This window comes from Myotis myotis, unplaced genomic scaffold (assembly GCF_014108235.1).
Source record: "Myotis myotis isolate mMyoMyo1 unplaced genomic scaffold, mMyoMyo1.p scaffold_m19_p_29, whole genome shotgun sequence".
Classification (NCBI taxonomy): Eukaryota; Metazoa; Chordata; class Mammalia; order Chiroptera; family Vespertilionidae; genus Myotis; species Myotis myotis.
In genome coordinates, this window is record NW_023416334.1 from 322431 (window position 1) to 338978 (window position 16548).

The window sequence follows — 16548 nt, forward strand, 5'->3', positions numbered from 1 at the left end:
TTCCTGATGAACATAGTTGCAGAAATCCTCACAAAATATTAGCAAACCACATTCAACAATACATTAAAAAGATCATATATCATTTATCCAGTGGGATTCATTCCTAGGATACAAGTTTAGTTCAATATCTGCAAATCAATTAATGTGATACACCAAACAAAATGAAGGATAAAAATAATATAATCATATCAATAAATCCAGAAAAAGTATCTGACAAAATCCAACATCTATAATAATAAAAGTGTAATATGCTAATTAGACCGGACAGCCAAACTACCTTCTGGATGTCATTCTGGATGTCCTTCCAGACGAAGCCACGGTGGTGGGGGCCGAGGCAGAGGTGGTTAGGGGTGATCAGACAGGCAGGCGAGTGGTTAGGGGTGATCAGACAGGCAGGCAAGTGGTTAGGGGCAATCAGGCAGGCAGGCAGAGTGGTTAGGGGTGATCAGGCAGGTAGGCGAGTGGTTAGAGGCAATGAGGCAGGCAGGGAGAGTGGTTAGGGGCAATAGGCAGGTGAGTGGTTAGGAGCCAGCAGTCCCGGATTGTGAGAAGGATGTCTGACTGCTGGTTTAGGCCCGATCCCATGGCCTAAACCGGCAGTCGGACATCCCCGAGGGGTCCCAGATTGCGAGAGGGTGCTGGCCAGGCTGTGGCTCCCCCCGACCCCAATGTATGAATTTTGTGCAGCAGGCCTCTAGTTCATTTATAAAAGGAAGCTGTCAGCCAAGTGGGAATAGAAGAAACATACCTCAACATAATAAAGGCCACATATGACAAGCCAACATGATACTCAAAGGTGAAAAGCTGAAGCATTTGCATTTTTAAAAATATATATTCTTATTGATTTCACAGCAATCAAACAAGGAAAAGAAATAGAAGGCATCGGAACTGCATGATACACTACCTAGAGAGCCCTAAAGAGCACCAGCCTGTGAACGGAGGGCCCGGGCTGACTCTGGTTAAGGCCAGGTAACCTGGGTGCAGGCTCCGTCCCCAGCTCTGGTCGGGGCACACATGGGAGGCAGCCAATGGCTGTGTCTCTCTCATATCAATGTTTCTCTCCCCATTTTTCCCAATCCCTTCCACTCTCTCTGAAAATCAATGGAAAAATGTCTTCAGGTGAGGATTAACAACAACAACAACAACAACAACAACAACAACAACAAACTATTAGAACTGATAAACGAGTTTAGTAAAGTAGCAGGATACAAAATTAATATCCAGGAGTCGTTTGTATTTTTTAAAACTCTTGACCCTTCAGTCCATGGGGCAAGGCTCTAACCACTTAGCAAACTGGCTAGAGCAATCAGTTGCATTAAAAATTTTTTTTAAATTGATTTCAGAGAGGAAGGGAGAGGGAGAGAGAGATGGAAACATTAATGATAAGAGAGAATCATTGATTGGCTGCCTCCTGCACACCCCCTTCTGGGGAATCAAGCCCATAACCCAGGCATGTGTCCTGACTGGAATTGAACCATGACCTCCTGGTTCACAGGTTGACGCTCAACCACTGAACCACACTGGCTGGGCCAGTTGCTTTTTTATACACTAATAACAAGCTACCAGAAAGGGAAATTAAGAAAACAAGCCCATTTACAATTGCATCGAAAAGAATAAAATACCTAGAAGTAAATTTAATCAATATGGTAAAAGATCTATACTCAGAAAACTATCAGACATTGAAGAAATAAACTGAAGATACAAGTAAATGGAAGCTTATACTGTGCTCATGGATTAACATCATTAAAATGTGCATATTACTCAAGCAATGTATAGATTCAGTGCAATCCCTATCAAAATAACAATGGTATATTTCACAGAACTAGAACAAATAACCCTAAAATTTGCATTGAACCACAAAAGACCCTGAATACCCAAAGCAATATTGAGAAACAAGAAATAAGTTTGAGCTATCATGCTACCTGATCAAACTATACTACAAAGCTGCAATAATCAAAACAGCATGGTACGGGCATAAAAATAGACACATAGATCAATGGAACAGGATAGAGAGCCCAGATATAAACCCACACCTATATTGTCAATAATCTATGACAAAGGAGGCCAGAATATACAATGGGTAAAGGTAGTCTCTTCAATAAGTGGTTTTGAGAAAACTGAAGAGATACACGCCAAGAATGAAAGGGAAACATTTTCTTACACCATCTACAAGAATAAACTCAAGTGGATTAAAGATTTAAATGTAAGATCCCAAGTCATAAAACTCCTAGAAGAAAACATAGGCGTACACTCTGACATTGCTCTTAGTAATGTATTTTTGGATATGTCTTTTTGAGCAAGGGAAACAAAGCAAAAATAAATGGGACTGCATCAAGCTAAAAAGTTTTGCACAGTGAAGGAAACCATTAACAAAATGAAAAGACAACCTACTGAATGGACTAAGATATTAACAAATGATAGATATGTCTGATAAGGAGTTAATACCAAAATATATAAGAAACTCATACAACCTAACACACACACACACACACACACACACACAATTTGATTTTTAAAAATTGGGCAGAGGACCTGCTAGACATTTCTCCTAAGAGGCCACACAGATGGCCAATAGACATATGAAATGCTCAACATGGCTAATTACCAGGGAAATGCACATTAAAACCACAGTGAGATATGACTTCATACCTCTCAGAATGGTTATCATCAGTAAATCAACAAATAAGTGTTAGTGGAAAATGGGGAGAAAAGGGACCCTCACTCAGTGCTGGTGGGATTGTGAATTGGTGCAGCCACTATGAAAAACAGCATGGAATTTATTTTAAAAAATTAAAAATAAAATACCTTCTGACCCAGCAATTCCATTTCTGGTATTTATCCAAAGAAACCCGAAACACAAATTTGAAAACATGCGTGCGCCCCGGGTTCCGCGCAGCAGTTTGCAATGGCCACCCCAGGGAAGCAGCCTGGGCCTGCAGCAGAGACAATGGGCGGATGGGACCCCATAAGTGGAACACCCCGAAGCCAGACAAAGAGGGGACCTCGCCATTTGCAGCACCATGGACGGACCCAGTGCTCTGCTCAGTGAAATGTCAACACAAATACTGTGTGCTTCACCTGCATGTGGGACCTAAAAACAACACAAATACTGTGTGGCTCACCTATATGTGGGACCTAAAAACAACACAAATACTGTGTGCTTCACCTGCATGTGGGACCTAAAAACAACACAAATACTGTGTGCTTCACCTGCATGTGGGACCTAAAAACAACACAAATACTGTGTGGCTCACCTACATGTGGGACCTAAAAACAACACAAATACTGTGTGGCTCACCTACATGTGGGACCTAAAAACAACACAAATACTGTGTGGCTCACCTGCATGTGGGACCTAAAAACAACACAAATACTGTGTGCTTCACCTACATGTGGGACCTAAAAACAACACAAATACTGTGTGCTTCACCTGCATGTGGGACCTAAAAACAACACAAATACTGTGTGCTTCACCTGCATGTGGGACCTAAAAACAACACAAATACTGTGTGCTTCACCTGCATGTGGGACCTAAAAACAACACAAATACTGTTTGGCTCACCTCCATGTGGGACCTAAAAACAACACAAATACTGTGTGGCTCACCTACATGTGGGACCTAAAAACAACACAAATACTGTGTGCTTCACCTGCATGTGGGACCTAAAAACAACACAAATACTGTGTGCTTCACCTGCATGTGGGACCTAAAAACAACACAAATACTGTGTGGTTCACCTGCATGTGGGACCTAAAAACAACACAAATACTGTGTGCTTCACCTACATGTGGGACCTAAAAACAACACAAATACTGTGTGGTTCACCTGCATGTGGGACCTAAAAACAACACAAATACTGTGTGGCTCACCTGCATGTGGGACCTAAAAACAACACAAATACTGTGTGGCTCACCTGCATGTGGGACCTAAAAACAACACAAATACTGTGTGCTTCACCTGCATGTGGGACCTAAAAACAACACAAATACTGTGTGCTTCACCTGCATGTGGGACCTAAAAACAACACAAATACTGTGTGGCTCACCTGCATGTGGGACCTAAAAACAACACAAATACTGTGTGCTTCACCTGCATGTGGGACCTAAAAACAACACAAATACTGTGTGGCTCACCTGCATGTGGGACCTAAAAACAACACAAATACTGTGTGCTTCACCTACATGTGGGACCTAAAAACAACACAAATACTGTGTGCTTCACCTGCATGTGGGACCTAAAAACAACACAAATACTGTGTGGTTCACCTGCATGTGGGACCTAAAAACAACACAAATACTGTGTGGCTCACCTACATGTGGGACCTAAAAACAACACAAATACTGTGTGGCTCACCTGCATGTGGGACCTAAAAACAACACAAATACTGTGTGCTTCACCTACATGTGGGACCTAAAAACAACACAAATACTGTGTGGCTCACCTGCATGTGGGACCTAAAAACAACACAAATACTGTGTGGTTCACCTGCATGTGGGACCTAAAAACAACACAAATACTGTGTGGCTCACCTGCATGTGGGACCTAAAAACAACACAAATACTGTGTGGCTCACCTACATGTGGGACCTAAAAACAACACAAATACTGTGTGGCTCACCTTCATGTGGGACCTAAAAACAACACAAATACTGTGTGCTTCACCTGCATGTGTGGGACCTAAAAACAACACAAATACTGTGTGGCTCACCTTCATGTGGGACCTAAAAACAACACAAATACTGTGTGCTTCACCTGCATGTGGGACCTAAAAACAACACAAATACTGTGTGGCTCACCTGCATGTGGGACCTAAAAACAACACAAATACTGTGTGGCTCACCTGCATGTGGGACCTAAAAACAACACAAATACTGTGTGCTTCACCTGCATGTGGGACCTAAAAACAACACAAATACTGTGTGCTTCACCTGCATGTGGGACCTAAAAACAACACAAATACTGTGTGCTTCACCTACATGTGGGACCTAAAAACACACAAATACTGTGTGCTTCACCTGCATGTGGGACCTAAAAACAACACAAATACTGTGTGCTTCACCTACATGTGGGACCTAAAAACAACACAAATACTGTGTGGCTCACCTGCATGTGGGACCTAAAAACACACAAATACTGTGTGCTTCACCTGCATGTGGGACCTAAAAACAACACAAATACTGTGTGCTTCACCTGCATGTGGGACCTAAAAAAAACACAAATACTGTGTGCTTCACCTGCATGTGGGACCTAAAAAACAACACAAATACTGTGTGCTTCACCTGCATGTGGGACCTAAAAACAACACAAATACTGTGTGCTTCACCTGCATGTGGGACCTAAAAACAACACAAATACTGTGTGCTTCACCTGCATGTGGGACCTAAAAACAACACAAATACTGTGTGGCTCACCTGCATGTGGGACCTAAAACAACACAAATACTGTGTGGCTCACCTGCATGTGGGACCTAAAAACAACACAAATACTGTGTGGCTCACCTGCATGTGGGACCTAAAAACAACACAAATACTGTGTGCTTCACCTGCATGTGGGACCTAAAAACACACAAATACTGTGTGGCTCACCTACATGTGGGACCTAAAACAACACAAATACTGTGTGGCTCACCTGCATGTGGGACCTAAAAACAACACAAATACTGTGTGCATCACCTGCATGTGGGACCTAAAAACAACACAAATACTGTGTGAATCACCTGCATGTGGGACCTAAAAACAACACAAATACTGTGTGCTTCACCTACATGTGGGACCTAAAAACAACACAAATACTGTGTGCTTCACCTGCATGTGGGACCTAAAAACAACACAAATACTGTGTGGTTCACCTGCATGTGGGACCTAAAAACAACACAAATACTGTGTGCTTCACCTGCATGTGGGACCTAAAAACAACACAAATACTGTGTGGCTCACCTGCATGTGGGACCTAAAAACAACACAAATACTGTGTGCTTCACCTGCATGTGGGACCTAAAAACAACACAAATACTGTGTGGCTCACCTACATGTGGGACCTAAAAACAACACAAATACTGTGTGGCTCACCTGCATGTGGGACCTAAAAACAACACAAATACTGTGTGCTTCACCTACATGTGGGACCTAAAAACAACACAAATACTGTGTGGATCACCTGCATGTGGGACCTAAAAACAACACAAATACTGTGTGCTTCACCTGCATGTGGGACCTAAAAACAACACAAATACTGTGTGGCTCACCTGCATGTGGGACCTAAAAACAACACAAATACTGTGTGGCTCACCTACATGTGGGACCTAAAAACAACACAAATACTGTGTGGCTCACCTACATGTGGGACCTAAAAACAACACAAATACTGTGTGCTTCACCTGCTTGTGTGGGACCTAAAAACAACACAAATACTGTGTGGCTCACCTGAATGTGGGACCTAAAAACAACACAAATACTGTGTGCTTCACCTGCATGTGGGACCTAAAAACAACACAAATACTGTGTGGCTCACCTGCATGTGGGACCTAAAACAACACAATACTGTGTGGCTCACCTGCATGTGGGACCTAAAAACAACACAAATACTGTGTGCTTCACCTGCATGTGGGACCTAAAAACAACACAAATACTGTGTGGTTCACCTACATGTGGGACCTAAAAACAACACAAATACTGTGTGGCTCACCTGCATGTGGGACCTAAAAACAACACAAATACTGTGTGCATCACCTGCATGTGGGACCTAAAAACAACACAAATACTGTGTGCTTCACCTGCATGTGGGACCTAAAAAAAACACAAATACTGTGTGCTTCACCTGCATGTGGGACCTAAAAACAACACAAATACTGTGTGCTTCACCTGCATGTGGGACCTAAAACAACACAAATACTGTGTGCTTCACCTGCATGTGGGACCTAAAAACAACACAAATACTGTGTGCTTCACCTGCATGTGGGACCTAAAAACAACACAAATACTGTGTGCTTCACCTGCATGTGGGACCTAAAAACAACACAAATACTGTGTGGTTCACCTGCATGTGGGACCTAAAAACAACACAAATACTGTGTGGCTCACCTGCATGTGGGACCTAAAAACAACACAAATACTGTGTGCCTCACCTGCATGTGGGACCTAAAAACAACACAAATACTGTGTGGCTCACCTGCATGTGGGACCTAAAAACAACACAAATACTGTGTGGCTCACCTGCATGTGGGACCTAAAAACAACACAAATACTGTGTGCTCACCTACATGTGGGACCTAAAAACAACACAAATACTGTGTGGCTCACCTACATGTGGGACCTAAAAACAACACAAATACTGTGTGGCTCACCTGCATGTGGGACCTAAAAACAACACAAATACTGTGTGCTTCACCTGCATGTGGGACCTAAAAACAACACAAATACTGTGTGCTTCACCTGCATGTGGGACCTAAAAACAACACAAATACTGTGTGCATCACCTACATGTGGGACCTAAAAACAACACAAATACTGTGTGCTTCACCTGCATGTGGGACCTAAAACAACACAATACTGTGTGCTTCACCTGCATGTGGGACCTAAAAACAACACAAATACTGTGTGCTTCACCTGCATGTGGGACCTAAAAACAACACAAATACTGTGTGCTTCACCTGCATGTGGGACCTAAAACAACACAAATACTGTGTGGCTCACCTGCATGTGGGACCTAAAAACAACACAAATACTGTGTGCTTCACCTGCATGTGGGACCTAAAAACAACACAAATACTGTGTGGCTCACCTACATGTGGGACCTAAAAACAACACAAATACTGTGTGGCTCACCTGCATGTGGGACCTAAAAACAACACAAATACTGTGTGCTTCACCTACATGTGGGACCTATAAACAACACAAATACTGTGTGGCTCACCTACATGTGGGACCTAAAAACAACACAAATACTGTGTGCTTCACCTGCATGTGGGACCTAAAAACAACACAAATACTGTGTGGCTCACCTGCATGTGGGACCTAAAAACAACACAAATACTGTGTGGCTCACCTGCATGTGGGACCTAAAAACAACACAAATACTGTGTGCTTCACCTGCATGTGGGACCTAAAAACAACACAAATACTGTGTGGCTCACCTGCATGTGGGACCTAAAAACAACACAAATACTGTGTGCTTCACCTGCATGTGGGACCTAAAACAACACAAATACTGTGTGCTTCACCTGCATGTGGGACCTAAAACAACACAAATACTGTGTGCTTCACCTGCATGTGGGACCTAAAAACAACACAAATACTGTGTGCTTCACCTGCATGTGGGACCTAAAAACAACACAAATACTGTGTGGCTCACCTGCATGTGGGACCTAAAAACAACACAAATACTGTGTGCTTCACCTGCATGTGGGACCTAAAACAACACAAATACTGTGTGGCTCACCTACATGTGGGACCTAAAAACAACACAAATACTGTGTGGCTCACCTACATGTGGGACCTAAAACAACACAAATACTGTGTGCTTCACCTGCATGTGGGACCTAAAAACAACACAAATACTGTGTGGCTCACCTGCATGTGGGACCTAAAAACAACACAAATACTGTGTGGATCACCTGCATGTGGGACCTAAAAACAACACAAATACTGTGTGCTTCACCTGCATGTGGGACCTAAAAACAACACAAATACTGTGTGCTTCACCTGCATGTGGGACCTAAAAACAACACAAATACTGTGTGCTTCACCTACATGTGGGACCTAAAAACAACACAAATACTGTGTGGCTCACCTGCATGTGGGACCTAAAACAACACAAATACTGTGTGGCTCACCTGCATGTGGGACCTAAAAACAACACAAATACTGTGTGGCTCACCTGCATGTGGGACCTAAAAACAACACAAATACTGTGTGGCTCACCTGCATGTGGTACCTAAAAACAACACAAATACTGTGTGGCTCACCTGCATGTGGGACCTAAAAACAACACAAATACTGTGTGCTTCACCTGCATGTGGGACCTAAAAACAACACAAATACTGTGTGCATCACCTACATGTGGGACCTAAAAACAACACAAATACTGTGTGGCTCACCTGCATGTGGGACCTAAAAACAACACAAATACTGTGTGGCTCACCTGCATGTGGGACCTAAAAACAACACAAATACTGTGTGGCTCACCTGCATGTGGGACCTAAAAACAACACAAATACTGTGTGCTTCACCTGCATGTGGGACCTAAAAACAACACAAATACTGTGTGGTTCACCTGCATGTGGGACCTAAAAACAACACAAATACTGTGTGGCTCACCTGCATGTGGGACCTAAAACAACACAAATACTGTGTGCTTCACCTGCATGTGGGACCTAAAAACAACACAAATACTGTGTGGCTCACCTGCATGTGGGACCTAAAAACAACACAAATACTGTGTGGCTCACCTGCATGTGGGACCTAAAAACAACACAAATACTGTGTGGCTCACCTACATGTGGGACCTAAAAACAACACAAATACTGTGTGCTTCACCTGCATGTGGGACCTAAAAACAACACAAATACTGTGTGGCTCACCTGCATGTGGGACCTAAAAACAACACAAATACTGTGTGCTTCACCTGCATGTGGGACCTAAAAACAACACAAATACTGTGTGGCTCACCTGCATGTGGGACCTAAAAACAACACAAATACTGTGTGGCTCACCTGCATGTGGGACCTAAAAACAACACAAATACTGTGTGCTTCACCTGCATGTGGGACCTAAAAACAACACAAATACTGTGTGCTTCACCTACATGTGGGACCTAAAAACAACACAAATACTGTGTGGCTCACCTTCATGTGGGACCTAAAAACAACACAAATACTGTGTGCTTCACCTGCATGTGGGACCTAAAAACAACACAAATACTGTGTGGCTCACCTGCATGTGGGACCTAAAAACAACACAAATACTGTGTGCTTCACCTGCATGTGGGACCTAAAAACAACACAAATACTGTGTGCTTCACCTACATGTGGGACCAAAAAACAACACAAATACTGTGTGGCTCACCTGCATGTGGGACCTAAAAACAACACAAATACTGTGTGGCTCACCTGCATGTGGGACCTAAAAACAACACAAATACTGTGTGGCTCACCTGCATGTGGGACCTAAAACAACACAAATACTGTGTGCTTCACCTGCATGTGGGACCTAAAAACAACACAAATACTGTGTGCTTCACCTGCATGTGGGACCTAAAAACAACACAAATACTGTGTGCTTCACCTGCATGTGGGACCTAAAAACAACACAAATACTGTGTGCTTCACCTAGCATGTGGGACCTAAAAACAACACAAATACTGTGTGCTTCACCTGCATGTGGGACCTAAAAACAACACAAATACTGTGTGGCTCACCTGCATGTGGGACCTAAAAACAACACAAATACTGTGTGGATCACCTGCATGTGGACCTAAAAACAACACAAATACTGTGTGGCTCACCTGCATGTGGGACCTAAAAACAACACAAATACTGTTGGCTCACCTGCATGTGGGACCTAAAAACAACACAAATACTGTGTGCTTCACCTGCATGTGGGACCTAAAAACAACACAAATACTGTGTGGCTCACCTGCATGTGGGACCTAAAAACAACACAAATACTGTGTGCTTCACCTGCATGTGGGACCTAAAAACAACACAAATACTGTGTGGCTCACCTGCATGTGGGACCTAAAAACAACACAAATACTGTGTGGCTCACCTGCATGTGGGACCTAAAAACAACACAAATACTGTGTGGCTCACCTACATGTGGGACCTAAAAACAACACAAATACTGTGTGCATCACCTGCATGTGGGACCTAAAAACAACACAAATACTGTGTGGCTCACCTGCATGTGGGACCTAAAAACAACACAAATACTGTGTGCTTCACCTGCATGTGGGACCTAAAAACAACACAAATACTGTGTGGCTCACCTGCATGTGGGACCTAAAAACAACACAAATACTGTGTGGCTCACCTGCATGTGGGACCTAAAAACAACACAAATACTGTGTGCTTCACCTTCATGTGGGACCTAAAAACAACACAAATACTGTGTGCTTCACCTGCATGTGGGACCTAAAAACAACACAAATACTGTGTGGCTCACCTGCATGTGGGACCTAAAAACAACACAAATACTGTGTGGCTCACCTACATGTGGGACCTAAAAACAACACAAATACTGTGTGGCTCACCTGCATGTGGGACCTAAAAACAACACAAATACTGTGTGGCTCACCTGCATGTGGGACCTAAAAACAACACAAATACTGTGTGGCTCACCTACATGTGGGACCTAAAAACAACACAAATACTGTGTGGCTCACCTACATGTGGGACCTAAAAACAACACAAATACTGTGTGGCTCACCTGCATGTGGGACCTAAAAACAACACAAATACTGTGTGGCTCACCTGCATGTGGGACCTAAAAACAACACAAATACTGTGTGGCTCACCTGCATGTGGGACCTAAAAACAACACAAATACTGTGTGGCTCACCTGCATGTGGGACCTAAAAACAACACAAATACTGTGTGGCTCACCTGCATGTGGGACCTAAAAACAACACAAATACTGTGTGGCTCACCTACATGTGGGACCTAAAAACAACACAAATACTGTGTGGCTCACCTACATGTGGGACCTAAAAACAACACAAATACTGTGTGGCTCACCTGCATGTGGGACCTAAAAACAACACAAATACTGTGTGGCTCACCTGCATGTGGGACCTAAAAACAACACAAATACTGTGTGGTTCACCTGCATGTGGGACCTAAAAACAACACAAATAATGTGTGCTTCACCTGCATGTGGGACCTAAAAACAACACAAATACTGTGTGCTTCACCTGCACGTGGGACCTAAAAACAACACAAATACTGTGTGCTTCACCTGCATGTGGGACCTAAAAACAACACAAATACTGTGTGGCTCACCTGCATGTGGGACCTAAAAACAACACAAATACTGTGTGGCTCACCTACATGTGGGACCTAAAAACAACACAAATACTGTGTGGCTCACCTGCATGTGGGACCTAAAAACAACACAAATACTGTGTGCTTCACCTGCATGTGGGACCTAAAAACAACACAAATACTGTGTGCTTCACCTGCATGTGGGACCTAAAAACAACACAAATACTGTGTGCTTCACCTGCATGTGGGACCTAAAAACAACACAAATACTGTGTGCTTCACCTGCATGTGGGACCTAAAAACAACACAAATACTGTGTGGCTCACCTGCATGTGGGACCTAAAAACAACACAAATACTGTGTGGCTCACCTGCATGTGGGACCTAAAAACAACACAAATACTGTGTGGCTCACCTACATGTGGGACCTAAAAACAACACAAATACTGTGTGGCTCACCTGCATGTGGGACCTAAAAACAACACAAATACTGTGTGCTTCACCTGCATGTGGGACCTAAAAACAACACAAATACTGTGTGGCTCACCTGCATGTGGGACCTAAAAACAACACAAATACTGTGTGCTTCACCTGCATGTGGGACCTAAAAACAACACAAATACTGTGTGGCTCACCTACATGTGGGACCTAAAAACAACACAAATACTGTGTGGCTCACCTGCATGTGGGACCTAAAAACAACACAAATACTGTGTGCTTCACCTGCATGTGGGACCTAAAAACAACACAAATACTGTGTGCTTCACCTGCATGTGGGACCTAAAAACAACACAAATACTGTGTGCTTCACCTGCATGTGGGACCTAAAAACAACACAAATACTGTGTGCTTCACCTGCATGTGGGACCTAAAACAACACAAATACTGTGTGGCTCACCTGCATGTGGGACCTAAAACAACACAAATACTGTGTGCTTCACCTGCATGTGGGACCTAAAAACAACACAAATACTGTGTGCTTCACCTGCATGTGGGACCTAAAAACAAAACAATACTGTGTGGCTCACCTGCATGCATGGGACCTAAAAACAACACAAATACTGTGTGCTTCACCTGCATGTGGGACCTAAAAACAACACAAATACTGTGTGCCTCACCTGCATGTGGGACCTAAAAACAACACAAATACTGTGTGGCTCACCTGCATGTGGGACCTAAAAACAACACAAATACTGTGTGCTTCACCTGCATGTGGGACCTAAAAACAACACAAATACTGTGTGCTCACCTGCATGTGGGACCTAAAAACAACACAAATACTGTGTGGCTCACCTGCATGTGGGACCTAAAAACAACACAAATACTGTGTGCTTCACCTGCATGTGGGACCTAAAAACAACACAAATACTGTGTGGCTCACCTGCATGTGGGACCTAAAAACAACACAAATACTGTGTGCTTCACCTGCATGTGGGACCTAAAAACAACACAAATACTGTGTGCTTCACCTGCATGTGGGACCTAAAAACAACACAAATACTGTGTGGCTCACCTGCATGTGGGACCTAAAAACAACACAAATACTGTGTGGCTCACCTGCATGTGGGACCTAAAAACAACACAAATACTGTGTGCTTCACCTGCATGTGGGACCTAAAAACAACACAAATACTGTGTGGCTCACCTGCATGTGGGACCTAAAAACAAAACAAATACTGTGTGGCTCACCTGCATGTGGGACCTAAAAACAACACAAATACTGTGTGGCTCACCTGCATGTGGGACCTAAAAACAACACAAATACTGTGTGGCTCACCTGCATGTGGGACCTAAAAACAACACAAATACTGTGTGCTTCACCTGCATGTGGGACCTAAAAACAACACAAATACTGTGTGCTTCACCTGCATGTGGGACCTAAAAACAACACAAATACTGTGTGCTTCACCTGCATGTGGGACCTAAAAACAACACAAATACTGTGTGCTTCACCTGCATGTGGGACCTAAAAACAACACAAATACTGTGTGCTCACCTGCATGTGGGACCTAAAAACAACACAAATACTGTGTGGCTCACCTGCATGTGGGACCTAAAAACAACACAAATACTGTGTGGCTCACCTACATGTGGTACCTAAAAACAACACAAATACTGTGTGGCTCACCTGCATGTGGGACCTAAAAACAACACAAATACTGTGTGCTTCACCTGCATGTGGGACCTAAAAACAAAACAAAGGGACAAGCAAAACAGAAACAAACTCGTGGGTACGGAGAACGCGTTGATGGCTGCCCGACGGGAGGGGCGAGGGGCCTGAGTGAGGGGAAGGGATGGAGAGGCACACATTCCCAGCGAGAACGCACTCGGGGCTGTGGCACAGCTGGGCATGTGCCAGTGCATTGCAGCAACTAGATCCGGGTCCTGTGGCCACCGGACTGGCTGGGGCACTGCATGGGGACGCGGCTGCCTGGCCACTGCGCTGGACGCTGCGGGGGTAAGGCTGGAAGCGCACGGTCACTTTTTTGAAATTAGAAAAGCCTCCGACTCTGGTCTTTTCTTCTGCTTCCTTCCTGCCCGTGGGCTTCTGGGTACGTCCTGTATTTTCCCTTTTCTCCTGTGATGACCTCTGTTCATCTGCCTGGACCTTTGACCTCCCCCTGGAAGACCCTCCTTCGTTATCCAGTGCCCGGCCCCCGCTCACTCAGGACCCACGCGGCGGCTTACCTGGACCTGCCTCCAGGCCTCCGTGCTCGGACCCCGGGGACCTCCCCGCGGCGTCTGCTCCGGTCTCGGCCTGCCCGGGCCTCGGCCTCCTGGGCGCTGGGCGGAGGGCCGCTCGGCCCCTGCGGAGGCTCTCGCAGAAGTGGGCGCAGGGCGCGGGGTGATGTCCGCAGATGGGGGCGCAGCTGATGCAGCCCCGCAGGAGCTGGTCATAGTACCAGCCCTGCTCCTTGTGGCAGCTCAGCGACTCTGGGCGACAGAAACAGTGATGCCACCGGGGGGCGGGGACTGGGGCGCCTGGGGGTCGGGCCTCAAAGGTGAAACATCACAATCTAACTCCCCAGAGCCCTTCCACCGACCTGCGGCCGGTGCTCCTCCCACCGCACCCTCGGCACTGTGCCAGCCAGACCACACCCATGGAGGCACTGTGCCAGCCAGACCACACCCGTGGAGGCACTGTGCCAGCCAGACCACACCCGTGGAGGCACTGTGCCAGCCAGACCACGCCCGTGGAGGCACTGTGCCAGCCAGACCACGCCCGTGGAGGCACTGTGCCAGCCAGACCACGCCCGTGGAGGCACTGTGCCAGCCAGACCACGCCCGTGGAGGCACTGTGCCAGCCAGACCACGCCCGTGGAGGCACTGTGCCAGCCAGACCACACCCGTGGAGACACTGTGCCAGCCAGACCACACCCGTGGAGGCACTGTGCCAGCCAGACCACACCCGTGGAGACACTGTGCCAGCCAGACCACACCCATGGAGGCACTGTGCCAGCCAGACCACGCCCGTGGAGACGGCATGCTCTCATACCCAGTTTTACACGTTCCTGCTTCTCGTTGCTCTTTCTTCTGTCCCTAAAGGTTGTTTAGAAGTGCACTCTCTAGTTTCTACACACATAAGGATTTTCAGGTATCTCTTAAAATTGAAATGTAGTGATCACATTGTCACTAAAGTTTTTGCGTTTTGGGGGGGAAGGTCCTACCATCACATTATTTATTTATTTGTTTGTTTGTTTGTTTGTCTGTCTGTTTTTAGGTTCTGTACATATGTGTGACTTTATTCTTTTAAAAATTCTAATTTAAAGATTGTATACACATAATTACATAGTTATATGCATTACAGTCATTAAAGTTTTTACTTGCATTTTTCAAGCCTGTGGGAACCACGCCAGGGTCCCCGGATAGTCAAGGCCAGTGGGAGCACAGAGGCCTTGTTGCCAATACCCAGACGGCCCAGGCCGCTCTGAGCATGAGCCTTATCGGGAGTCCAAGGCCAAGACCCCAGGAGCGGGTGCAAGGACACACGGGGCGCTGCGCCCTCGGCGGCCGACATGGGGGACGCCCTGCGGGCAGCTGGCCTCTGTGTCAGTGGTATCACCGGTGTGTGGCCAGGGCCAGTGTGCGGGCACAGCAGGGGCGAGAGCGCTCAGAAGAGAGGCGGCAGCACAGAGGATGCCGCTCCTAGCGCGCAGGAGACAGGAGAGCTCGGACGGAGCTGAGCTGGTGCCGCCACAATGTGAGGCCCAGAGCTCACAGACAGCGCGTGTAGCCACCATGCTACCAGCCTGTGCGCTGGGAGAGGAGTTAGGAGGCGGTTACCATGTGAGCTACAGAGAGCAGCAGGGTGCTGGGCAGGGTGCTGGGCAGGGTGATGGGCAGGGTGCTGGGCAGGGTGCTGGGCAGGGTGCTGGGCAGGGGAGACGGGAGAAGCTGCTGAGCCGGAGCTCAGGTGCTGCTCCCATGTGAGGCGGTGAGTCTGTGGCAGTGAGTGCTGCTCAGACAGCAGCTGTGGGTGCAGGGACGGGTGTGGGTGCAGGGGCGGGTGAGGGTGCAGGGGCAGCTGTGGGTGCAGGGACGGCTGTGGGTGCAGGGGCGGGTGTGGGTGCA

The 16548-nt window shown here is 45.9% G+C and overlaps 1 protein-coding gene across 1 annotated transcript in view; it reads right to left on the reverse strand.

Annotated features, from left to right (window-relative positions):
* TNFRSF13B (TNF receptor superfamily member 13B) overlaps positions 1-16548 on the reverse strand; it is a 55457-nt gene that overhangs the window by 23018 nt on the left and 15891 nt on the right. The window contains exon 3 of the mRNA XM_036296232.1: positions 14665-14910. Within this exon, the coding sequence (XP_036152125.1) occupies positions 14665-14910 (246 nt within the window). The remainder of the gene's footprint in view (positions 1-14664; positions 14911-16548) is intronic.